We start from the raw sequence: 25,594 nt of genomic DNA on the forward strand, positions 1-25,594 counted from the left end.
AGAAGGCACAATGCAAAAGATGCCCTGCTGATGTGAGCTGTGAAACAGTCCAGCCAAAAACCTGGCCTGTGGTCAGCAGAGGTAAATCTACCAGGAGAATGCTCATGAGGTCACTGGTAAGAATTACCTTGGCAGCATGTAGCTCTCTTGTCCTGCTCTTCAATCTGACAAGTAACTGTTTTATAGCACTGTCTTAGTCAATTGGGCTGCTGTAACAGAATACCATGGTGTATAATGAGGGATTCTTCCTCCTTTTGATATCTACATTGGAAAAAATATAATACTCTTAGTGGGTAAAGCCACAGTTTTGGTCTCCAAAATTCAACTTCAGGGCCGAGGATTGTATAGGTAACCAAAGGATTATAAAGATTACAATTTAACAGCCACCTTGAGATGGTTTAAGCCTGGGTGGCTTAAACCAGGGGTTCCCCAGTCCCTGGGTCACTGATCAGTACCAGTCTGTGGTCTGTTAGAAACTGTACTAACAGCAGGTGAGTGTTAGGCAAGCAAGTGAAGCTTCATCTGTATTTATAGCTGCTCCCCATTGCTGGGCATTACTGCCTGAGCTTGCCTCCTGTCAGAGCAGCGGCAGCATTAGATTCTCATAGGACCATGAACCCTGTTGTGATCTGTGCATGTGGGGGATCTAGGTTGTGTGCTCCTCGTGAGAATCTAATGCCTGATGACTTGTCAGTATCTCCATCATCCCCAGAAAGGATGTCTAGTTGCAGGAAAACAAGTGCAGGGCTCCCAGTGATTCTACATTATGGTGCATTGTATAATTATCTTACTATGTATTGCAATGTAATAATAATAGAAATAAAGTACACAATAAAAGTGCTTGAGTCATCCCGAAACCACTGCACCCTCCAGTCTGTGGAAAAATTGTCCTCCATGAAACTGGTCCGTGGTGCCAAAAAGGTTGGTGACCACTGACTTAGAAAACATACATTTATTCCTCACAATTCTGTTGGCTGGGAAGTTCAAGATCCAGTTGTCAGCAGATTTGGTTCCTGATGAGGGCTCGCTGTCTTCCCAGTTGGTAGATATCTATCTTCTTGCACATGGTGGAGAGCAGAGAGAGTGAGGATGAGTGGTCGTATCTCTTTTTATAAGGAAAGACACTAATTGCATTCATGGGAGCTCCACCTTCATGCCTTAATTATCTCCCAAAGGCTCCACCTTCTAATATTAGGTTGGTGAAAAAGTAATTGTGGTTTTTGCCATTTTTTTTTAAATGACGAAACCACAGTTACTTTTGTACCAACCTAATACCATCAAATTGGGGGTTAGGATTTCAACATATAAATTTTTTAGGAGGAGGGGACACAAACATTCATTCCATATTAGGTACTAAGTTTTTGACCTAATAACCAGAATCTTCCTGAGAAGGTCAAATTGCTTTGCTTAGTGGGATGAATGACTCTACAACTCTGACAAGGTGTGAAACTTAGTATAGAATCAGTGAGGTAAATTATAATATTGTGATGTCAAGTTTAAGATAAATTTTAAAAACCGGTGTGAATTTAAGTTAAACCTCAATTTAAATTGTGTTTTCAACTTGAAATATGTGTTGATTTTAGACTGATGAGTTTTAGTTGAAAGGTATAAGATGCTGCTGAAGCTTACAAGCAGTATTAGAACATTTAGGACAAATCAAACATCTGAGCATGGCAAATCAAATAATTAGATTTACAAGAGTTGCTTAAGTGATGAGAAAGATTTTGCATATAAGGATTCTAAGTCTACCTTGTCAGGTCATGAAAAGGCATAAGGAAAAACAATCCAATACATTAAGCATGTGAATATGGTTTATATCAGTTATGAAAAATGTACTAACTTTGTAAATAGGACTAATTGCCAACAAAATATAAATCTGTTTGAGTTAAACATCAATCAAAGAACAAGCGGAAGTGATTTTTTTCAAAAAACAACACTTAGTACATTTATAGACAGAATTTCAAGATTTGTAATTTGAATTTAAAGCCTTATGCAAAATCAGGTTTTATAATTATAATTTTAGTAAACATTGATTAAAAACCCAGGTACCTGGAAATAGTCTTTCTCACACTCATTAGACATTAAACATATTCACAATGACGATTGTGTGTGTGTGTGAAACTTGTATCAGTAATTAGATCAGAAAGAATGATGGAGTCCAAAGAAATCTAAAAGATGGAGAAGAGATGGCCCAGAAAGGACTGGATACACTAATATGAGAAGCTTAAAAAAGAAAAAACACAACTGGTTATAGTATTGAAAGTAAAATTTCCCATAATTTAGCAAACCAGTACCTCAAGAAAGTTTGGTTTTAACATGCAGATCGTTTTTTAGAAAGTCTATTTTATTTGTTTTTAATTTTTAATTTTTTTTGAGACAGAGGAGTCTCCCTCTGTCACCCAGGTAGCAGTGCAGTGGCATGATCTTGTCAGCTCCCTGCAACTTCTGTCTGCTGGGTTCAAGCGATTCTCCTGCCTCAGCCACCCAAGTTGCTGGGATTACAGGTGCCTGCCACCATGTCCAGCTAATTTTTGTATTTTTAGTAGAGATGGGGTTTCACCATGTTGACCCGGCTGGTCTTTAACTCCTGACCTCAGGTGATCCACCCACCTTGGCCTCCTAAAGTAGAAAGTCTATTTTAAGCAATTTTATTTTAATTACAGCTAGCTTAATCATACATAGAATTCCTTTCATAAATTCCCCTTCATGAACCTTATCACGACTTACAAAGACCATTTACAACATGCTTGGACTTTTTGACTTGTCTTTACTATCTCTTTCTTAAATAACCAGCCATTTTATTTTCAGTTCTTAAATGTGTGTTTTGCCTGCAGTGTTTTTTGCTTTGACTTTCTGTTAACTGTATTTGGGCAATTGTTTAAAGCAGGTCACCTGGTTGTGAGAGCCCTCCCATTGTGCTGACTCTGGGACGCTAGAGTCACATTGTTCTGTGGATCCAACCAGGCCTTCGGGGTTCACTGTTAGCTTTCCCCTAGATGCTCTGAAGTTATTGGCATTGGTTAGTCCCAGGTACTCTGGAATTTCTGGCATTTGGTGTAGGGATCCTCACTGGCTGATACTCTGGTACTCTGGGTTATTGGCATTTGATATTGTTGGCCACCCTCTGAATGCTCCAGGGCTTTCAGCATTGGTGTTCCCTCTAGGATTGTGGGTTCGAGCCACACCCTAGGGGGAATATTGGTCTTGCCTTTTCTTGTTTCCTGCCCTAAAGTTTTCATATTCCATAACAGCATCTTCTTTTCTTATTATCACTTTATTTGCACTTTTCCTTTTACATTTTGCTTTAAAAATACTCCTTTTGTCATAGTTCATTCACTGGCAAATGCTTCTAACCCACTTTCATAATGCCTTGCTACTTATACTTAGACCTTCTCAGCAGGAAATGAGAATCTAAAAGGGAAACATAGTAAAAGCCCAGTTCCTTTCCCTTTCACTAGACTTAGAAAAACTATGTCCAGTAGAAATCCTTGTTGTACATGGGACAATGACAAGTATACCAGAGGAATTGCCACTAGGGTTGTCTTTTAGGCTATTAGAGCAAATTCAAATTTGGCCTCAAGAAAAAGCAACTCATTTTCTATTACAATACCACTTGGATTCGATTCAAATTAGAAAACCAATAGATTTGGCCTAAACATGGTTCTATACGTTATAATAATATTTTACCATTAGACTCATTCTGTAAAGAAGAAAGAAAATGAGAGGAGGTCCCTTGTGTACAGGCTTTTATGGTCCTTTACTGGCTCATGTTACTTCTAAGTAACAGAAAGCTGTGCCTAAGGGATCCCCTCCTAGCTGCTCCCCCTAGAAGGCCTATGATCTCCCTGGAGTCTCCTCAGTCCCCCAGTTCTGAGGGGATTCCTGCCAGTTCTCTAATGAAGAATTCCACCCAAGGTCATTGGGTACCCATTCCCCTTATCCAGCTATCCCAGCCTATACACCCTTGCTGCCTGAGAAAGTAAGCCCAACCAGTACCACCAGGAGTAGGGTTCCATATCAGCCCCTAAAATCAAACCTGTGTCCACTGAGGGAGGTGCCTGATAGAAATGAGGAAACAGAGTACATGTGCCATTTTCTATGTGTGATTTGGCTTTATACAAGGAAAAATTTGGCCAGAGAATCCAGAAAAATTTACAAAAGAATTTGTTAAATAAACCATGTTTTTAAATTCAACTCGTTATGACTTGCAAGTATTGTCATCTGCTTGCTGTACTGTGGGAAAAAAAGCAGAAGAAAAGGTGTGTGGTTAAGCCAGTGAATTATGACAAGGCAAGAGAAATAACTCAGAGACAAAAATCCCACTGTTTCAGGGTACATTTCAGGAAATATACCAATGCAGACCCAGACTCCTCAGAAGGGCAAGCTCTCCTGGGTATACATTTTACTACTCAATCTGCCCTTGACATTAGGAGGAAGCTACAAAAAGCAGCAATGGGACTTTAAACCTCTATAAGTCAACATTTAAACATGGCCTATAAAGTTTACAACAACAGGGCCAGGGCAAAAGAGGTGGAAAACACACACATACAAAATAGCCAAAAAGTTAAATTGTTAACAGTTGCTTAAAGTCACCTGCCACCTCAAAATTGCTCATCTCAAGAAAGTGTCACAAGATCAGCATCTGGGATTCCCAGACAAGAGCCCCTGACTTGCTGGCCTCTGGGCCAGAATCAGTGTGTTTACTATAAGCAAAAGGGCCATTGGCAATGAGAATGTCCTAACTGTCCCTGGTGAGATGGGGAAAAAACTCCCTGTCAATACCACAGCTAACCTTCCATTAGTTCCAATTAGTGGCCTTTCTCAAATAAGTATACTGGGGATCTTAGACCCTGACCCAATGGACAGTTTCCCATGGTGGTAGACAAATGGCTGGCTGAACATTTTTCTTCGATATCTCTGTTGGGAGCAGGCCCTCCAAAATCTGGCCATAAACTTGCCCCTGTTGGAAGCAAGCCCCCCCAAAACTGGTCATAAATAAAATATCTGCAGCAATGTAACATGTCCATAATGGCCATAACGCCCAAGCTGGAAGGTTGTGGGTTTACGGGAATGAGGGCAAGGAACACCTGGCCAGCCCAGGGTGGAAAACCACTTAAAGGCATTCTTAAGCCACAAACAAAAGCCCGAGCAATCTGTGTCTTAAGGGTGTGTTCCTGCTGCAATTAATTCGGCCCATCCCCTCGCTTTCCATAAGGCATACTTTTAGTTAATTTGATATCTATAGAAACAATGCTAATGACTGCTTTGCTGTTAATAAATATGTGGGTAAATCTGTGTTCAGGGCTCTCAGCTCTGAAGGCTGTGAGACCCCTGATTCCCCACTTCACACCTCTATATTTCTGTGTGTGTGTCTTTAATTCTTCTAGCGCTGCTGGGTTAGGGTCTCCTCGAACGAGCTGGTCTCAGCAAGTGGCTTCCATTTGTGGGGCTCGAATCCAGGTCGAAGGGTCACCAGAGTGACAGTTGGAATGGAAAACAAGCTGGAGGACACCTGAATACTCTTAAAGCAATCCCTGTGGTGAGTACGAAGGGGAGCTCGGAAGCATCAGAGTAACAATGGGGCAAGTTTGGGGTCTGGTTCGTTCCACCTTGGAACTTTTTCACACTGATGACAGGGAGGAACAAGAGTATAGTGAGGTAACAGAAGAGGTTCCAGAGCATGCTTATTTGACAGCTGAAGCTAAAGTGGCAAAGGAAGGAGAGGTTCATCCCTACCCTGTGTCTGCACCCTCTCGTTATTTTGAAGAAAATGACCCCCCAGATCTTTCTTTTCTGGAGGACACTGGGCGGAAAATAGTTGCCCCAGTGACTGTTTGAGCCGTGCCTTGAGTGACTGCTCTTAGTTCTATTCAGGCAGGAATTCAGCAAGCTAGACGAGAGGGTGATTCAGAAGCTTGGCAGTTGATTGTTAGAATATACCCTCCAGATCAAGAGGGAAATACTATAGCTGCAGTTGAGCCTTTTCCTTTTAAATTACTCCAAGAATTTAGACAAGTTATTCATACTGAAGAATAATGTAGAAAAAAATCAGCGAGTCAGGCCACCAGGTAGGGGAAAAAAGAAAACTGTTGAGCCTGAAATATGTCCAAAATGTGAAAAAGGAAAACACTGGGCTAGTCATTGTCACGCTAAGTTTGATAAAGATGGGAACCCGATTTTGGGAAGCACCATGAGGGGCCTGTCCTGGGCCCTGTTCTAAACCAGGGCATTTCTAACTCAGGCCATTCCGTCGCCCTGTACAATGTCTGTCCCCCGCCACAGCCGGTAGTGCCACAGTAGATTTATGCTGCACAAAAGCTGTGAGCCTTCTGCCTGAGGAACCCCCGCAAAAGGTCCCAACAGGAGTCTGTGGACCCTTGCTGGCAGGGACAATAGGATTACTTTTAGGAAGGTCTAGTGTAAGATTAAAAGGTGTACTAATACATACAGGAATCATTGATTCAGATTATAATGGGGAAATTCAGATTGTTGTATCTACTTCTGTTCCCTGTAAAGCAGAGCCAGGAGAGCACATAGGACAGTTCCTGATTGTGCCATATGTGGGAAAGGGAAAAAGTGAAATTAAATGAACAGGAGGATTTGGAAGCACAAATAAACAAGGCAAAGCAGCTTATTGGGTAAATCAAATTACTGATAAACATCCTACCTGTGAAATAACTATTCAAGGAAAGAAATTTAAAGGTTTGGTAGATACAGGAGCGGACATTTCAATCATTTCTCTACAGCACTGGCTGTCCATGTGGCCAATTCAACCCACTCAATTTGACATAGTTGGAGTTGGTAAAGCTGCTGAAGTATATCAAAGTAGTTATGGTGTGCCCCCCACTTCTCTGGGAATTGCAACAAACTATCTTTTCAGTGGCAATCATTTCCTGATCTGTTGGATTTACCATACCTAAAAATAATAAAACCAATTAAAACCTTATCTATTATGTGTGTCAGACACAGTTCTAGGTCCTGGAGATCCAGCACTGAGCCGGCTGAAGTCCCTGCTGTCATGGGGCTTACATTCTTTTCTTGCAAAGCCCTTAGGGAAAACTCTAGTGGGTCATTTGCTGTGGGATGAAGCAGGTGGAAGAGTCAGCAGGTGAATAGGTTCCCTGTTCTCTCAGCATCTTGAAGAGGGGTTGTAGAAGGCTCCCTCTTCCTATTGCTGTGACTTTTAGGTGGCAAGTATGGGTGGCTTTGTGGCCTTGACGGTCTGAGTTTGAGTGCTAATCATTTACCGCAATAGCTAGGAAAGCATGAAGCCCAGCAACTAGAGACCTTGGAATATACTGAGATCAGGCATTACTTTTCTTACTTGGAGGAGAGGTTGGAAAGCCGTTGGTCACTAGGGAAGTTGAGTTCTGTCTGGAGTGGCATGTCCTGCTGGGAGAAAGACGATGGTGATCTTCGCACCCCTCCAAGCTAGCCTCTTGCCAGGCGACTGGAAGGAGCTCCCCAGGTAATTCACCAGACAATCCTGCTTGTCTCCCACATTCTTAAAGTTACTGAGAATGCTTGAGAATGTGTTTAGCACAGTTCCTGGAACAGGAGTACTACCTAAAAATGTGAGTTACTGCTATAACTTCAGTTATTGTCATTTTTTTCTACAATACTGTGCAGAAGGGGGCACCTACACCCAAGAATAAGGATGTGAGGAGGAAGGAGACCCATGCTTCCAGGACTCATGCATGGAATTATGACTTATATGACTATATCATGACATACCATCTACTGATACCATCCCTCTTTAATTTTAGCCAAAAATTTTTAGCAGGTGCTAATAGGTGCTACCCCAAGACACGTAATGTATCTTGCTCACCCTGTCATCAGCCAAGGTCTGCAGAATACAGGCTGTGTGTAACCAATGGTGTGTACTATCTCCTCTGTGTTACAGAAATGTGGGAGGAAGGGTACTGAGCTGGCTAAATTCTGCAGCAACAGGCAGTAGGAAACATACTCTACTTTAATCTGAAGAAGTCCAGTAATACTTTTTTTAAAAAATAGACTTTATTTTTTAGAGCTGTTTGGGGTTCACAGAAAAACTGAGCAGAAAGCACGGAGAGTTCCCATATACCTCCTGTCCCCACCCCCAGACTTCCCTACTCTCAATATCCCTTACCAGAGAAGTACATTTGTTACAATTATGAACCTACATTGACCCATCATGGTCACCCACAGTCCATAGTTTTCAGTAGACTTCACTCATTGTGTTGTAAGTTCTATGGGTTTTGACAAATGATTGTGTTCACCATTACAAGGTGGCTTCACTGCCCTAAAAATGCTCTGTCTTCCACCTACTTATCCTTCCTCCCTGACCTCCACCCCTTGGCAACTACTGATCTTTTTGCTGTCTCCATAGCTTTGCCTTTTCCAGAATGTCATACAGTTGGAATCATACATTACAAAGCCTTTTCAGATTGGCTTCTTTCACTTTGTAATATGCATTTAAGATTCCTCCATGCCTTTTAATGGCTTGATAGCTCATTTCTTTTTATTGCTGAATAATATTCCATTTTATGGATGAACCACAGCTTATCTGTTCCTCTACTGAAGGACATCTTGGTTCCCTTCTTCAACTTTTGGTGTTTATAAATAATATTGTGCAAAGGTTTGTATGGATATAAGTTTTCAACTCATTTGGTTAAATACCAAAGAGTGTGATTGCTGGAACATAGGATAAGAGTATGGTTAGTTTTGTAAGAATCTGCCAAACTGTCTTCCAAAGTGGCTGTACCATTTTACATTCCCACCAGCAAGAAAAAAAGGTTCCTGTTGCTCCACACCCTTGTCAAACTTTGATGTTGCCACAGTTTTGGATTTTGGCCATTCCAATAGGTGTGTAGTGGTCTCTCATTGTTGTTTTAACTTGCAATTCTTAATGACATATGATGCTAAACATCTTTTCATATGCTTATTTGTCATCTGTATATCTTCTTTTGTCTATTCAGATGTTTTGTCCACTTTCAAATTGAGCTGTTTGTTTTATTACTGAGTTTTAAGTTCTTTTAAAATTTTGGATAACAGTCCTTTATCACATAAGAGTTTTTCAAATATTTTCTCCAAGTTAGTAGCTTGTCTTCTCATTCTCTTAAAGTGATACTTTTTAGAATCAATGAATGTGGTGGAGGTCTCACAGGAAGCCATCTTAGGCAGCTGGGTGGGAGCAGCCTGCTTGAAAAGGCTCCCGTGGACAGTAGGTATGTGTGTGTGGTGGTGGTGGGACTGGTAAGGTTAAGCCCTGGGAGGGGATTTAAAGATAATACAAACATCAGAGTAAATGCCTAAATAATAAGGAATTATAAATAATAAGAAATTAAGGAATTAGCATGAGGACTTGTGCTCAATAGGTGCCTAATACACACTTGTTGAATTATTGAATTAAAATGGACAACGAGACTGGCTTTTATAGAGGGCATTTGACACTACTTACTACATGACAGTCACGGATTTTATTTTATTTTTTTATTTTAGGGCAAAATTTTAATAGAGTGTAATCCTGAACTCTTCCATTTAGAAAAAACAAAACCTTGAAATTACTGATTGATTCAATTTATGGAAAAATTAATCTGTAACAAAAACTTGCCACTGAGTGCAAAGGCACCACCTTTTTTTTTTTTTTTTTTTTCCTGAAACCCACTTTTCTCTCTCTCTCTCTCTTTTTAAATTGTATTTTAAGTTCTAGGGTACATGTGCACAATGTGCAGGTTTGTTACATATGTATACATGGACAGTCATAGATTTTAGAGACAGGGACTTTTAAATATCTGTTGTGCAGTCCCTTCAGATTGTAGATGAGAAAATGTGGTGAATGTCAAGGTGAAGTTACGGAAACTCATAGATGGTGAATATAAGTAACTGGTTGGGCAACTCAGGTTTCATTTGTTTAGCTAATGCTTATTCCAAAAAACAACGATATGATGTTTCTTCAATCGTCAAACATGTTAGAAAACTTAAGCCTATTGTATTGACCCATATTTTTGCTTACTGCATTTTTCCTTATTTCATGTTGTTTCAAAGTTCCTTCTTTTATTGTTTCCTTTCTGCTTTAAGAACTTCCTTTAGCTATTCACTCAGGATAGGTCTGATGGGGACAAATTCTTTTCATTTTCCTTAACTGAGAAAGTCTCGATTTTCTCTCCATTCCTGAAGGATATTTTCAGTGGGTGTGGTGCAAAATAATGTCCCTCCCAAAGATGTTCATGTCCTACTGTCTGGAACCTGTGAATATGTTAGGCCACATGGCAAAGAGAAATTACAGTTGAAGGTGGAAGTGATTAATTGGCCCACCTTATGTTCTTATTGTTGAGTTTTAAGAGTTCTTTTTATATTTTGGATAACAGTTCTTTATCACATAGGAGTTTTGCAAATATTTTCTCCAAGTCAGTGGCTTGTCTTCTCATTGCTGTTATAAAAATTTTTCACAAACTAAGTGGCTTAAGAAAAGTTATTACTGGCCGGGTGCCATGGCTCACGCCTGTAATCCCTGCACTTTGGGAGGCCAAGGCAGGCAGATCACAAGGTCAGGAGATTGAGACCATCCTGGCTAACACGGTGAAACTGCGTCTCTACTGAAAATACAAAAAAATTAGCTGGGTGTGGTGGCAAGCGCCTGTAGTCCCAGCTACTCGGGAGGCTGAGGCAGGAGAATAGTGTGAACTTGGGAGGCGGAGCTTGCAGTGAGCTGAGATGGCACCACTGCACTCCAGTGAGACTCCAACTCAAAAAAAAAAAAAAAAAAAGTTATTACTGCATTCTCTTGGTAGTAGAGGTCCTGGAGATTATCCTCCAGGATATGGAGAGAGAATGTAGAGATGATTCTGGATTATCCAAGTGGGCCCAATATGATCACTGAGGTCCTTATATGTGAGAGAAGGAGGCAGCAGGGAGAGAACCAGACGGATGACAGTAGTAGAGGGGCTTGGCCAGACATTGCTGACTGAAGACAGAGGTAGGTGCCATGAACCAAAGAATCAGGTGGGCTCTAGAAGCTGGAAAAGACAAGAAAACAGATTTCTCCCTACCATCTCCAGAAGGAACATACCTCTGCCGACACCTCGGTTTTAGGGGTACCCACCTGGCTATTGGGGTGTCTTGTTACAGCCTCATGAGGGAGGAAGTCTAGACTTCCCTCTTGGCCTTTGCTGGGTGTGTGGTTAGGGGCACAGTTTTACATTTGGTGTTTAGCTAGAATGGAGTGGTTATTGTCTAGAAGTTTCTGTCTTGGTAGGCTGCCCCTCTTCTTACCCTTTGGTTAGAAAGAGCAGGCTTTTATTGGAATGTATTTTGTCTGGGTATGTTGCTGTTTCTGGGTTGCTGGCCTTTGAAGCACTCAGTATGAGATACGTGAGGCAAAAAGGAAACCCATGGGACTCATTACCATGTTGTTTCTTGGGTCCTGTGGTCCCTAGCCAGTCTGCCTTCTTTTCTACACCTTTTAGAGTCTTCTTACGTTTGGTTTACATATAATGCTCAGGGTTTTAAGTTGTACTGAATGGGGGGAATAGAGAAAAGTGTGTCTACTCCATTTTTTCCCAAAGCAGGGTCTTTCTCCAAACACACACACATGTGTGCGCGCACACACACACACACACACAAACACACAGACACGCACACAGCTTATCTGTGTATGCTATAGATATTTGGTGAAAAAATCCTGAAAAGGGAGCAAAACCACTCATTTGGGGAAATATTCCCAAGTAAAAAAATCTTGCTTTCTTTTTTCCTTCCTTCCTTTTCTGTGTGGGGACAATCAAAGGGTTCCCAGCTGGATTTGGCAAGGGTGACATATTCTGAAACTTCTCTGGATTTCAAAAGTGGTGAGATTCTACTAGAAGCAGGATGCTATGGTCCACATGTTTGTGTCTGCCCCATAGTTCATATGTTGAAATCCTAACCCCCAGTGTGATGGTATTAGGAGGTGGTTAGGAGGCTTTTGGGAGATGATTCTGTCATGAGGGCTCTGCCTCATGAATGGGATTAGTGTCTAGATCCCAGAGAGGTGGCTAGCCCTTCCACCGTGTGAAGATGCAGCAAGAAGGCACCATCTATGAGGAAGCAAGAACCTCACCAGACACTGAATCTGCGGGTGCTTTGATGGGACTTCTCAGCCTGCAGAACTGCGAGAAGTAAATGTTTATTGTTTATAAGCCATCCAGTCTACGGTGTTTTTTTTTTTAGATGGGAGTCGTGCTCTGACACCCAGGCTGGAATGCAATGGCATGATCTTGGCTCACTGCAACTTCCACTTCTGGGGTTCAAGCGATTCTCCTGCCTCAGCCTCCCAAGTAGCTGGGATTACAGGTGCTTGCCACCATGCCTGGCTAATTTTTGTATTTTTAGAGACGGGGTTTCACCATCTTGGTCAGGCTGGTCTCAAACTCCTTACCTCAGGTGATCCACCCACCTCAGCCTCCCAATGTGCTGGGATTACAGGCATAAGCCACTGTGCCCCAGTCCTCAGTCTAAGGTATTTTATTATCGCAGCCAGAACAGACTAAGACATAGGGGTAAAGACAGTGTGTACTACAGTCCTTGCTGCTATCTGGCAGCATTCTCTACTGGGTGGCCTGGGGTGGAGTTAAGATGATTTGTACCCAAACCTAGGTGCGTAGTGCTTGGTATACCTGGGTATATCTAGATATCACTACTTTGAACACTTTTAAAGCAAATTAAGATTTCTTCAGGTCTATTTAGATGATCCTGGCTTTGGGATTTGCTGCATTTCATCACATATACTGCTTTCATCCTTTGCCAAGTTGTCTCTGCCAATGATGACTATGAGGGCTGCAAGGAGGGATAGGTAATCATAACAAACAAGCCCTTCCAAATGTACATGTGTAAAGATTGTAACTTGATTTGCAATTTCCAGAGCATGGAAACTTCTATTACTCTGCATCTGATGTCATTCAAAAACTAAAGAATCAAATCAGATGGGGTCATCCCCCATTTCCTACCTGTCTTAGTTTGTTTTCTGTTGCTATAACTGAATATCACAGACTGAGTAATTTATGAAAAATAGAGGTTTATTTAGGTCATAGTTATGGAGGCTGGATAATTGATAAGGAATAGAGGTTGATTTAGTTCATGGTTCAAGAGTATGGTGCCACTATCTAATGAGGGCCTTCTTGCTACATCATAACATGGTGGAGGGCATCACATGCTGAGAGGGCAAGGGCAAGCAAGCCAGAGAGAGCTTGCTTTTATAACAAGCCCACTCCCATGATAGCGACATTAATCACATTAATCCACTCACGAGGGCAGAGGGGTTAACTTTCTAACACATTAATATTTTGGGGGCACATTCAAACCATAGTATTACCCCTCCTCCAAACAAAAGGAATGTAGACTTGAACACTTAGAAAATAAAGAAATTAGGCTGGGCGCAGTGGTAATCCCAGCACTTTGGGAGGCCAAGGCAGGTGGATCACCTGAGGTCGGGCGTTCGAGACCAGCCTGATCAACATGGAGAAACCCCATCTGTAATAAAAATACAAAAATTAGTGGGGCGTGGTGGTGCATGCCTGTAATCCCAGCTACTTGGGAGGCTGAAGCAGGAGAATCGCTTGAACCTGGGAGGTGGAGGTTGTGGTGAGCCGAGATCGTGCCATTGCACTCCAGCCTGGGCAACAAGAGCAAAACTCTGTCTCAAAATAAATCGATAAATAAAAAATAAAGAAATTCATTTATCCAAATGAAGTTGTGAAAGAAAGTAGCTGTACCTAAATGAGATGATAATAACTAGGTTAACTTGTAACTCATGACCGGGCACGGTGGTTTACACCTGTAATCCCAGTACTTTGGGAGGCTGAAGTGGGTGGATCACTTGAGGCCAGGAGTTCAAGACCAGCCTGGCCAACGTGGTAAAACCCCATTCTTTTTAAAAAAAATACTACAAAAAATTAGCCTGGTGTGGTGCGCATGCCTGTAATCCCAGTTACTTGGGAGGCTGAGGCACTAGAACTGCTTGAACCAAGGAGCTGGAGGTTGCAGTGAGCTGAGATCCTGCCATTGCACTCCAGCCTGGGAGATGAAGTGAGGCTCTGTCTCAAAAAAAAAAAAAAAAAAAAAAAAAGAAGTTGTAACTCATGACTTGGATATCATTACCAAGTGGAGGAAATTTCCTTAGGGATCCATGACACAGCAGGCAGAGCTCAGCTCTAAAACAGGGCTGAGAGTATTCATTTGTGACTCAGCCTTGTCTTGGGGATATGTCTATGTCTTGAGTCTTAGTCTCAAATCTCTGACTTTTAAGTATCTACACTGTAGTTCTAAATTTAACCCAGTAAACTTGACTTACCTGAGTCAGTAAATTTGCCTTGCAGAGATGTGTAAGTGACATTATAAGTTAAAATGTTTGATGTTTTAGAGAATCTGATGGATTAGCCTTTGATTTGGAAAGTGAAGTTTTAGACTTAGGCAACCCCCTTTGGGTCCCCTCCCATTGTATGGGAGCTCTATTTTCACTCTGTTAAATCTTGCAACTGTACACTCTTCCAGTCCGTATTTGTTCCAGCGCGAGCTGAGCTTTCGTCTGCGGTCCACCATTGCTGATCGCCACCGTTGCAGACCCGCTGCTGACTTCCACCCCTCCAGACCTGTGAGGGTGTCTCTGGTGCTTTGATCCAGTGAGGCACCCATTGCTGCTCCTGATTGGGCTAGAGGCTCACCATTGTTCCTGCATGGTTAAGTTCCCAGGTTCGTCCTAATCAAGCTGAACACTAGTCGCTGGGTTCCACGGTTCTCTTCCATGACCCATGGCTTCTAAAAGAGCTATAACACTCACTGCATGGCCCAAGTTTCAATTCCTTGGAGTCTGTGAGGTCAAGAATCCCAGGTCAGAGAACAAAGGCTTGCCACCATCTTGAGAGTAGTCCACCACCATCTTGGGAGGTCTAAGAACAAAGACCCGCTGGTAACATTTGGTGGCCCATACAGGGATTCTCCAAAGAGGGGAGTAATATTGGACCACTTTCGCTTGCTATTCTGTTCTATCCTTCCTTAGATTTGGAGGAAAATACCAGGCACCTGTTGGCCCGTTAAAAACAATTAGCGTGGCTGCCGGACTTAAGACTCAGGTGTCAGACTTTCTGGGAAAAGGCTTTCTAACAACTCCCAACCCTTTTGGGTTGGGAGTGTTGGTCTGCTTGGAACCAGCTTCCACTTTCACAATATTCCTGGGGGAAGCCGAGGGCTGAATAGAGGCAGAAAGGTATCATCCTGAACTCCGGGCATTGGCCAGTTGAGATCATGGCATAGCCAGAAGTCTCTACTCAACAGTCGCCCATGCATGTGCCCCTACCTTTCCTTCTGACCCATACCTCCTGGGGCCTGACCATGACTTTCTTGTAAGTGTAGCCCCAAAATTCTCCTTACCCATGAATCTACTTCTTCCGATCCCTGCCTCCTAGGTACTAATGCTTCAGACTTTACTTCCTTTCCCAAGTATTAGAGCAAGTTGTATCTCCAAAGAGATTGCCTTTCTGGAGAGACTAAGGGAGGCATTGAGGAAGCACACCTTGCTGTCACCTGACTCTATTGAAGGCAAACTAATCTTAAAGGATAAGTTTATCACTCTGTCAGCTGCAGACATTAGGAAAAAACTTCAAAAGTCCACCTTAGGCCCAGAGCAAAACTTAGAAACCCTATTGAACTTGGCAAGCTTGGTTTTTTCTAATACAGATCAGGAGGAGCAGGCAGAATGGGATAAATGGGATAAAAAAAAGGTTACCACTTTAGTCAAGGCCCTCAGGCAAGTGGGCTTTGGAAGCTCTGGAAAAGGGAAAAGCTGGGCAAGTTGAATGCCTGCTTCCAGTGCGGTCTACAAGGGCACTTTAAAAAAGATTGTCCGAATAGAAATAAGCCACCCCCTTGTCCATGCTCCTTATGTCAAGATAATCACTGGAAGGCCCACTGCCCCAGGGGATGAAGGTCCTCTGAATCAGAAGCCACTAACCAGATGATCCAGCAACAGGACTGGGTGCCCAGGGCAAGCACCAGCCCATGCCATCACCCTCTCAGAGCCCTGGGTATGCTTGATTATTGATGGCCAGGAGGTTAACTGTCTCCTGGAGCAGCCTTCTCAGTCTTACTCTCCTGTCCCGGACAACTGTCTTCCAGATCTGTCACTATCCGAGGGGTCCTAGGAGAGGCAGTCACTAGGTACTTCTCCCACCCACTGAGTTGTGACTGGGAAACTTTACTCTTTTCACATGCCTTTCTCATTATGCCTGAAAGCCCCACTCCTTTGTTAGGGAGACATACTAGCAAAAGCAGGGGCCATTATACACTTGAACATAGGACAAGGAACACCCGTTTGTTGTCCCCTACTTGAGGAAGGAATTAATCCTGAAGTCTGGGCCACAAGAATGCCCGTCCTGTTCAAGTTAAACTAAAGGATTCTCCCTCCTTCCCCTACCAAAGGCAGTACCCCCTTAGACCCGAGGCCCAACAAGGACTCCGAAGGATTGTTAAGGACCTAAAAGCCCAAAGCCTAGTAAAACCATGCAATAGTCCCTGCAATACTCCAATTTTAGGAGTACAGAAACCCAATGGACATGGAGGTTAGTGCAAGATCTCAGGATTATCAATGAGGCCGTTGTCCCTCTATACCCAGCTGTACCTAACTCTTACACTCTTCTTTCCCAAATGCCAGAGGAAGCAGAGTGGTTTACAGTCCTGGATCTTAAGGATGCCTTTTTCTGTATCCCTGTACATCCTGACTCTCAATTCTTGTTTGCCTTTGAAGATCCTTTGAACCCAATGTCTCAGCTCACCTGGACTGGTTTACCCCAAGGGTTCAGGGATAGCCCCCATCTATTTGGCCAGGCATCAGCCCAAGACTTGAGCCAGTTCTCATACTTGGACACTCTTGTCCTTTGGTATGTGGACGCTTTACTTTTAGCAGCCCGTTCAGAAACCTTGGGCCATCAAGTCACCCAAGTGCTCTTAAACTTCCTTGCCACCTGTGGCTACAAGGTTTTCAAACCAAAGGCTCAGCTCTGCTTACAGCAGGTTAAATACTTAGGGCTAAAATTATCCAAAGGCACCAGGGCCCTCAGTGAGGAACGTATCCAGCCAATACTGGCTTATCCTCATCCCAAAACACTACTAACTGTTGGATGTGCCTCCCCCTGCATGTCAGGCCATACATTTCAATCCCTGTATCTTTAACCTCCTTGTTAAGTTTGTCTCTTCCAGAATCGAAGCTGTAAAACTACAAATGGTTTTTCTAATGGAGCCCAGATGCAGTCCATGACTAAGATCTACTGCAGACCCCTGGACTGGTCTGCTAGCCCATGCTCCTATGTTGATGACATCAAAGGCACCACTCCTGAGGAAATTTCAACTGCATGACCTACTATGCCCCAATTCGGCAGGAAGCAGTTAGAGCGGTCGTTGGCCAACATCCCCAACAGCACTTGGTTTTCCTGTTCAGAGCGGGGACTGAGAGACAGGACTAGCTGGATTTCCTAGGCCGACTAAGAATTCCTAAGCCTAGCTGGGGAAGGTGACTGCACCCACCTTTAAACATGGGGCTTGTCACTCAGCTCACACCTGACCAATCAGGTAGTAAAGAGCTGACTAAAATACCAATTAGGCTAAAAGCAGGAGGTAAAGAAATAGTCAATCATCTATTGCCTGAGAGCACAGGGGGAGGGACAAGGATTGGGATATAAACCCAGGCATTTGAGCTGGCAGTGGCAACCCTCTTTGGGTCCCCTCCCATTGTATGGGAGCTGTTTTCATTCTATTAAATCTTGCAACTGCAAAAAAGAAAAAAAGTTTTAGATTTATGACTTTAAGAGGATTAAGAAAATTGAATAAATGTGTATAAGTTTGATTTATTAGATTTAAAGGGTTGAATAAAAATTTAGAAAGGTTTTGCCTAGTAGTGTTGTTTGCCCTGTCAGGTATTTAACATATGAATATTAAATGTCACAGTTAAAAATATTAGGAAATTTGACTTTTATTTCTAAAAAGCAAAAGTACAGCGCAGTGTTTAAGAGCATGGACTCTGGAACAAGACTGTGCAGGTCAAAGATCCACAAACTATGGCCTGGTCCCTGTTTTTGCATAGTTTGCAAGCTAAGAAGTATTTGACATTTTTTGGCTGGGCACGGTGGGTCACACCTGTAATCCCAGCACTTTGGGAGGCCAACGCGGGTGGATCATCTGAAGTCAGGTGTTTGAGACCAGCCTGACCAATGTAGTGAAACCCTATTCTACTAAAAATACAAAAATTAGCTGGGCTTGGTGGCATGCGCCTGTAGTCCCAGCTACTTGGGAGGCTGAGGCAGGAGAATCGCTTGAACCTAGGAGGTGGAAGTTGCAGTGAGCCGAGATCACATCACTGCATGCTGGCCTGGGTGACAGAACAAGACTCTGTCTCAAAAAAAAAATAAATAAATAAAAGTATTTGACATTTTTAAATGGTTAGAAAAACATCAAAAGAAGAATAATATTTTGTAACATGAAAATTACATAAAATTCATATTTCAGTGTTCATAAAAAGCATTACTGGAATACAGCCATGCTCATTTGTTTAGGTGTGGCCTATGACTGCTTTCGTGCTCCAACAGCGGGGTTGAGTCACTGTGACAGAGACTATATGGACTACAAAGCCAAAAATACTGACCTTTGAGCCCTTTACAAAGTTTGGTGACCCTGGTCTGGGTTCAAACCCCAGCTCTGCTATTTATTAGTATGACCTTGGGCAAGTCACTCAACTTCTCTGTGCCTCAGTTTCTTCTTTTGTAAAATGGGGGATAATAGTTATTATTAATAACTATTAGGAGGATTAAATAAATCAATAGTTGAAAAGTGCTTGAAACAATGCCTGGCACACAGTCAATGCAATATGTGTCTAAACATGGTAAGATTTAACCTATTGAACTTGAATTGTCAAACATTAATTAAAGAATAAGTAAAAATTATTATTTTTATTTTTTAAAAATTACTACTTTTATGAGTAGAATAAGAATTTAAAATTGAACCTGGATTAACAAAATCTAGGGTTTCAAATCTAGAGCTTCAGTAAATTAAATATTAAACTACAAAGTCAGCCTGTTAGCCCTTTCCCAGCACCTCTGGGACTGTGGACCAAGTTCTGTGAATGATTCTATGGCCCAGGAGATCAAAGATCTCTAGGGCTTATCGGTAAGTCTTCTCTAAGACTGGGAAGTAGGTGCCTGGAGTTATGCCTGGATTAAATTTTGACTTCCTAGCCGTCTGATTTTGCACAAGTCTTATCTGTAAAGTGGGTCTAGTAGTATCTATTTAATAGGGGTATTAAGAAGATTAAAAGCATTGAGATACACAAAGTGTTTTACACAACGCCTGGATTTTAGTAAACATCAGTTATTATTATTAGCATTCTTCCAGGATCTGCACACAAAGTGACTTACTGCTAATCAGTCGATAAACTCCTAGCAGAGCAGAAGGTTATGCGTGTGGTGATGTTTAAGTGGTACTGGGAAACTCTGGTTGCCTTGATGTTCTGAAACTCTACTGTATCAGATGGGTTCCTTTAAACATTGCTCTCTCTACGGGTCCTGTTTTTAAAAGCATGCACCTTCTGGAAGGCATCTCTTCATCCTTGTGTGGTTTAGTTTATCAGGTACTAGGTATTTTCCTCACGATGGCAGCCTGAGAACAGGGGACACCCAAGGGCTGGGATTTGTGTGCTCCAGAAGAAAACGGGGCATAGGATTGGGGCGTCTGAAAGAGGGCGAAAAGGCAAGGAAAAGGAGAAATGTTGCACAGTCTTATGGTCTCTCCCCTGCCATTCTGTTCCCCTGAGGTGTCAGAACAGCTTCTCTGTCTTCCCAGGGATGAGTTTACACAGACATTCCCTGTGGCCCCCCCGCCCCGAGGCCTCCGCCTTTGAAATCTGCAGAGCAGCCAGGGAACAAGCCCGGCGCATGGCGCCACCTGCTGCCTGCCTGGCTCTCTGCTCGTGCACCCTGGGCTGGGATGGAACTTCTGTTCGTCTGGCACTACTGCCCTTGCTCATTTACCGGCAGCCCTGGGCCCCTCCTTGCTCTTCTCCGTGACACTAGGACTCCCTTGGTCTTGAAGCCGGGTGACATTATCGGGGTTTGTTTCCCAATGACTTTGAGGTTTGACAGCAGAGCACATTCTCTGGCAGATGAGGGGGCCTGAAGCTTAGTCTTATTCCGTGATTAAAAGCATTTCTTGTATGTTTGTGCTTTCCCAGCCTGGAGTGGTGGGAATAAGGCCGCTATGTTGACTTAGTGGAAGGAAGGGCTGACTCACTGTACACCTTCCCTGTACGTTACCAGCTCGAGATCTCAGGATGCGTTGGACCCTATTTTGGTCTCCGGAATTTGTCATCATTCAGTGCTATTTTCCCCATTATGCAGAGGTGGAGAGGGATTGAGGCGGGGGCGGGCCCCTGTCTCCATGGAGACAGTGACGCTGCCCCGCTAGGGGTTATTTGGAAGTGGGGCAGACCTAGGAGGCTGAAGAAGGCCTCGGACTGAACTCCCCAGTCCCTGGTGTTAGGGCCTTTCTCTTTCTTGTGCTTGGGAACATTAGCCAGCTCCATTTTAGAGGGGAGAACTGAGGCTCAGAAGGGGCAGCGAATCCCCTTGGGTCACAATGCGCCCAAGGGAAGAGGCAGGATCAACTGAGCCTAAGATCTCGCGTCTTAGGCTTTCCCCCAGAACCTGGGAAACCCTTCTTAGCTCCATTCTTCTTTGAGCTTACCGTCAAACAAATCCTAGGGCCCGTGGCCTTTTTGAGCGCTCCTAGAGTCGACTCTCCAAGACCTGCTCTCTAAGGTGCTCTTCCCCTTTAAGATTCACGGCTCTTCCCGTCAGGCTGCAACGCAGTCTTAAGGCCCCGCCTCTTCAGACAGCTTCCGCTGGGCCTGGGCCGCAGCAGGGCGGTCACGGCCCCTTTAAGTTTGAGCCCCGCCCCCTGACTCCCCGCCCCCCCTTCTCCCCTCCCCCAAGCCCGCACCTGGTGGCCCGGCGGGTCGTGCGGCGCGGCGCTCGGCGGTGAGCGCATGACCCGGAGGGGGCGCGGGACAGCGTCCCTGGGCCCTCCCCACCCTTGCGGTGGTCTCGCGGGTCCCAGGGGCGGGGCTGGAGCGGCAGCAGGGCCGGGGAGATGGGCGGTGGGGAGCCGGGAGGGACCGGGCCGAGCCGGGGGAAGGGCTCCGGTGACTTAGGGGGAGGGAATGCCCCTCTGCGGTGCTCACCGTATGCTGGGGCTGCGGGGGCCTAGGTATGGTCGGGCTGTTTTCCCACTCTCCCTTGCCCGGGCAGTGTCCCCGTCCAGCCCGGTTGTTGAAGCGTCCCCGTAGTCCCCCGGGTTCCAGGCCCCTTTGTGGGGGCGGCTGCTGGCCCCCAGCCCACGAGACCGTAGTCGTGGAGGCCGCTGCAAAGGCACAGGCTGGAAGCGGTGGCCTTTGAGGGGGGCGGCAGGAGAGAGTACCGACCTCCCTCGAACTCCTGGCAGAGGTGGGGGTCACAGCAAAAGGCACTGGGGTGGAGGGCGGCCAGTGCGGGGCAGACGCCTGTGTGCCTTCCTCAGGTGCGGGCAGAGTTGTGGGTCTGGGAAGAGTCTGGCTTCGGTACTTCAGTTCCAAACCTCCTGTGTCCATCAGAGAGCTGGCGGTCACCATGGCAATGCGGGAGCTGGTGGAGGCCGAATGCGGGGGTGCCAACCCGCTCATGAAGCTAGCCGGGCACTTCACCCAGGACAAGGCTCTTCGGCAGGAGGGATTGAGGCCTGGCCCCTGGCCCCCCGGAGCCCCAGCCTCTGAGGCAGTGAGTGTTGTTGAGGTGGAAAGTCCAGGTGGTGGTCTGAGGTGGAGGGGCTGTTTGTACATGTTGGTATAACTGCTTTCTCTATTGTGTTGCAAATCATAGTAGTTACCACTTAATGAGTGTTTACTAAACACTAGAAAACCTTGTGCACCTTTAAATAAAGGCAACCATTTTATGGATGGACAAACCGAGGCTCAGATGCCTGTGGTCTTCATCAACCCCTCATTTTAGAGGAACTGCACCATTTTGCGTCTCTGTCTTTCTCTCTTAGGCCTCCAAGCCTTTGGGAGTAGCTTCTGAAGATGAGGTAAATAGACCAGTCTCTTTTCTGTCCCATTTTTCTCTTGCCCATTGTGTTTTTACCTTTAAACTTAGTTCACCCATATTTCAATTTTTGGGCTTTCCTGACCAAATGAGAATGCCTGCTTGTTTTTAAGTGTATTTTTTTTGTGCTTCTAAATCTATGCAAAGACAATTTCTGTTTGTGTGTCTCCAGTTTCTGTGTTTTCCTTTCCTTGTATCTGACATTGGGATCCCCCTCCAGTAAGTCCTGTCTTTTGCTGGGGCCTCCTGACCCTATGGGTTCATTTCATCATTTCTCTTCTGGCAGTTGGTGGCTGAATTCCTGCAGGACCAGAATGCACCCCTTGTGTCCCGTGCCCCTCAGACCTTCAAGATGGATGACCTCCTGGCTGAGATGCAGCAGATTGAACAGTCAAACTTCCGCCAGGCTCCCCAGAGAGGTGAGTCCAGAGTCTAGTGGGAGGGGAGATTGTTTTCCATGTAGCCAGGGCCAAGGAAGGGGGTTCCATTGGATGCTGCTGGCATTGGGGAACTGAGATGCAGAACGAGACAGAAAAAGTAACAGAGTGTTTTCACGTGTACTCAGGGTTCTTTAGGCATGATGGAATGGTATGTATTGCTTCTGTCTTAGTTTTCTTTCTCTCTTTCTCTTTTAAGCCCCTGGTGTGGCAGACTTGGCCTTGTCTGAGAACTGGGCCCAGGAGTTTCTTGCAGCTGGAGATGCTGTGGATGTAACTCAGGATTATAATGAGACTGACTGGTCCCAAGAATTCATCTCTGAAGTTACAGGTGAAGCTTGTTATGGGAAAATCTATACTGGCTTCTATGGGGCAGAATTCTATGCCCTTCCCCTCTTCAGGGTGTAGCGTGATTACGATTTTTCTGGCCTCATGACTCATTTCTAGAGGGTTAGGGTACTGAACTCAGTTTCCCTTAGGTGATAACAGAATGAAATGTATATTAAACAGAGGACTGGGTTTGTACTCGATAAGAGCTTTTGGATAGAGAGAACGAAGAGGTAGGTTGTCCTTTTTGTTACCTGGAGCTTTATCACTGTGGTTTGGTGGAGAGGATCTGCAGATTGGATGGATGGCAGTGTTGCTGAAGAGGAGAGTATTCACTGCGGCACCTGGGATTCTGGCATTAAGTTATTTTGAACAGAACTGGGGCCTTCAGAGTATTGTGACGTTCAAGTGCCTGAACTATGTGGTTTTAGAAGGTAAAGACCATACCATGACGATCATAATAAAAATGAATAATGATAGTTATGTTCTAGGCCTTGTGTTACATGCTTTGAATGCATTGTCTACTTACTCACCTTGAGAGTAGTTACTGTTTTTAGACCTAGTTTAAAGATAAGAGAATTGAGGCTTAGAGGTGAAGTGTGCCCAAGGTTACACAGCTTTGTCAGTGGTAGAGTTGGGATTTGATCCTGGATTTGAATGATTCCTGACCGTGCGGCCTTAACTGTGATGCTATACTGCCAGGCCTGCAATTTATGCTCTTCTTGCTTTGCTACAGATTTAAAGGTCGCAGCCTAATTTTTCCTCTTTGAAAGCATCCATTGCTCCCTGCATCTTTTATGATTGATTCTTCTTGCCCTAAGCCTATCTAATCAGGGACATGGTGGGAAGGGCAGTCTCTTCAGCTTTCCTCTTCCTGCTTGCTCTCAAAAGTTAGCCTTTTTCCAGTTTAAGAAATCAAGAATAACAAGAGATACACATGGAGAAAGTTACAAAGTTCCAGGATCTCGGGGAGTCCCATCATCATGGTTCCTGAATTTTTCTGAGATGATTAAAGGGACTGGATTGGTTTCTACCCCCACCATTTTAATTTATGTTCTGTCTTGCTTTGCTACAGATTTCAAGGTCTCAGCCTAATTTTCCTTGAGAGCATCCATTGCTCCTTGCATCCTTTAGGATTGATTCTTCTTACCTTAAGCCTATCTGATCAGGGACAAATGTGTGTGAAGGAGGCCCATGTTTAGGATGGGCTTCTCCGCACACAAGAGAAAAACCCCAAATCTAAAAACTAAAACTCATCTTTAATAAGATCTGTGGGTCTGTTTTATCACGTGTCTCTTTCCCACCCATAAGTTGGAGTTAAGGTAGAACAGTAGGTGCTCTTGGCTTTGTTAATAGTGCTGAGCATTTTATCTTCTTAAGCTCATTAGAACTTCACAGTAACACTTACAAGGTGGATATTTTCCCCTCATTTTATAGATGAGGAGACTGAGATTTGGAAAAGTTAAATACTTTGTGCAAGATCATTGAATAATAGAGATGATAGTCAAACTCATGTCTGTGTGACTCTTGAGATTCTTTTTTTTTTTTTTTTTTTTTGTTGAGACAGGGTCTTGGCTCTGTCACCGAGGGTGGAGTGCGGTGGTGTCATCTCTACTCACTGCAACCTCTGCTTCCTGGGTTCAAGGAATTCTCCCATCTCAGCCTCCTGAGTAGCTGGGACTACAAGTGTGTTTCACTATGCCTGGCTAATTTTGGTATTTTTAGTAGAGACAGGGTTTCACCATGTTGGCCAGGCTAGTCTTGAACTCCTGACCTTAAGTAATCCACCTCAGCCTCCCAAAGTGCTGGGATTACAAGCGTGAACCACTGCACCCTCCCTCAAGTTGAGATTCTTTGTGAAATTGCCACAAGTTAAAATCTGAACCATAGCAAAGACCCTCTCCTAGACAGAAACTCAGTTTTTCACATAAACCATAGACTTAAGTGCTATCTCTTATCACAGAGGGGCTTCTGTTGTAATGTGGGCATTAGTCATTTTTGATAACTCAAAAAAGTCATTGCTACTATGAGCATTGAGATGGATGAAATTTTTGTTACAATTGCCTGAATTGCGTGCAGCCAGTAAAATCTTCCTTAACTTGAAATGAAAAACAACTTTAGAAAAACATGTTGGATCTGTCTCACCAGTTAAATGCTCTTAGTAGAGCTCTTCTAGTATTTTGTATATTCTTTGGGAATTGTGCCTGTTTCACAGAGGCAGAGGCATGCACACCTTAGAACTGGAATTGAGCTGTTTGAAGTCTGCCTTCATAAATATGTCTTCTTGCAGCAGTATATTGCTTTGCATGTAGTAGGCCTCTGGTATTGAATGAATGAATGGAGGTCTGGGAGAAAAAGCTAAAGGAAAGGAGTTGGTTTTGTCATAACTGACTTTTTTTTATTATCCTTCATTTTTAATTATAGCATTTGTGGCTGATACATCAATTGTGTAGGTTAACTGTGGTTTTGTAGATAAGTAGATTTTGAGATGAAAGAAGGCTATACTCTAAGTTCTTATTTTAAAATCTTCATTGTTAAGAGTCAAAATCAACTTTAAAAAGAACTTTGCAGCTCAGTTATTTAAATTTAAATTTTTTATTTGGAAGTACTTAGTTTCCCTGGAAGTTGCAAAAAAAAAAAAAAAAAAAGTATAGGAAGGTTCTGTGTACCCTTTACCCAATCTCCTCCAGTGGTAACATTTTA

The 25,594-nt window shown here is 43.8% G+C and overlaps 1 protein-coding gene and 1 long non-coding RNA gene across 15 annotated transcripts in view; one reads left to right on the top strand and one right to left on the bottom strand.

The window, feature by feature from the left end:
• Positions 1-937: 937 nt before the first annotated feature.
• LOC103875598 lies at positions 938-20,510 on the bottom strand. Its single transcript, XR_634450.4, has 3 exons — positions 20,025-20,510; positions 19,413-19,725; positions 938-1,057 (listed from the first exon to the last, which is right to left on the bottom strand). It is a non-coding gene; the product is annotated as an uncharacterized LOC103875598 (long non-coding RNA).
• Positions 20,492-25,594, top strand: part of PEX5 (peroxisomal biogenesis factor 5) — a 30,910-nt gene continuing 25,807 nt past the window's right edge. For 7 of the 14 annotated variants that reach the window (XM_009180123.2, XM_031650230.1, XM_003905910.5 and 4 more), the window contains exons 1-5: positions 20,868-21,029; positions 21,641-21,803; positions 22,075-22,110; positions 22,414-22,546; positions 22,764-22,895. In XM_009180123.2, coding sequence (XP_009178387.1) covers positions 21,657-21,803; positions 22,075-22,110; positions 22,414-22,546; positions 22,764-22,895 — 448 coding nt within the window. In that variant the 5' untranslated portion in view covers positions 20,868-21,029; positions 21,641-21,656. Of the gene's footprint in view, positions 20,811-20,867; positions 21,495-21,640; positions 21,804-22,074; positions 22,111-22,413; positions 22,547-22,763; positions 22,896-25,594 lie in introns of those variants that run through there. The other 7 variants (XM_009180124.1, XM_021921977.2, XM_021921979.2 and 4 more) reach the window with 3 other exon arrangements.

This window comes from Papio anubis, chromosome 9 (genome assembly GCF_008728515.1).
Source record: "Papio anubis isolate 15944 chromosome 9, Panubis1.0, whole genome shotgun sequence".
Classification (NCBI taxonomy): domain Eukaryota; kingdom Metazoa; phylum Chordata; class Mammalia; order Primates; family Cercopithecidae; genus Papio; species Papio anubis.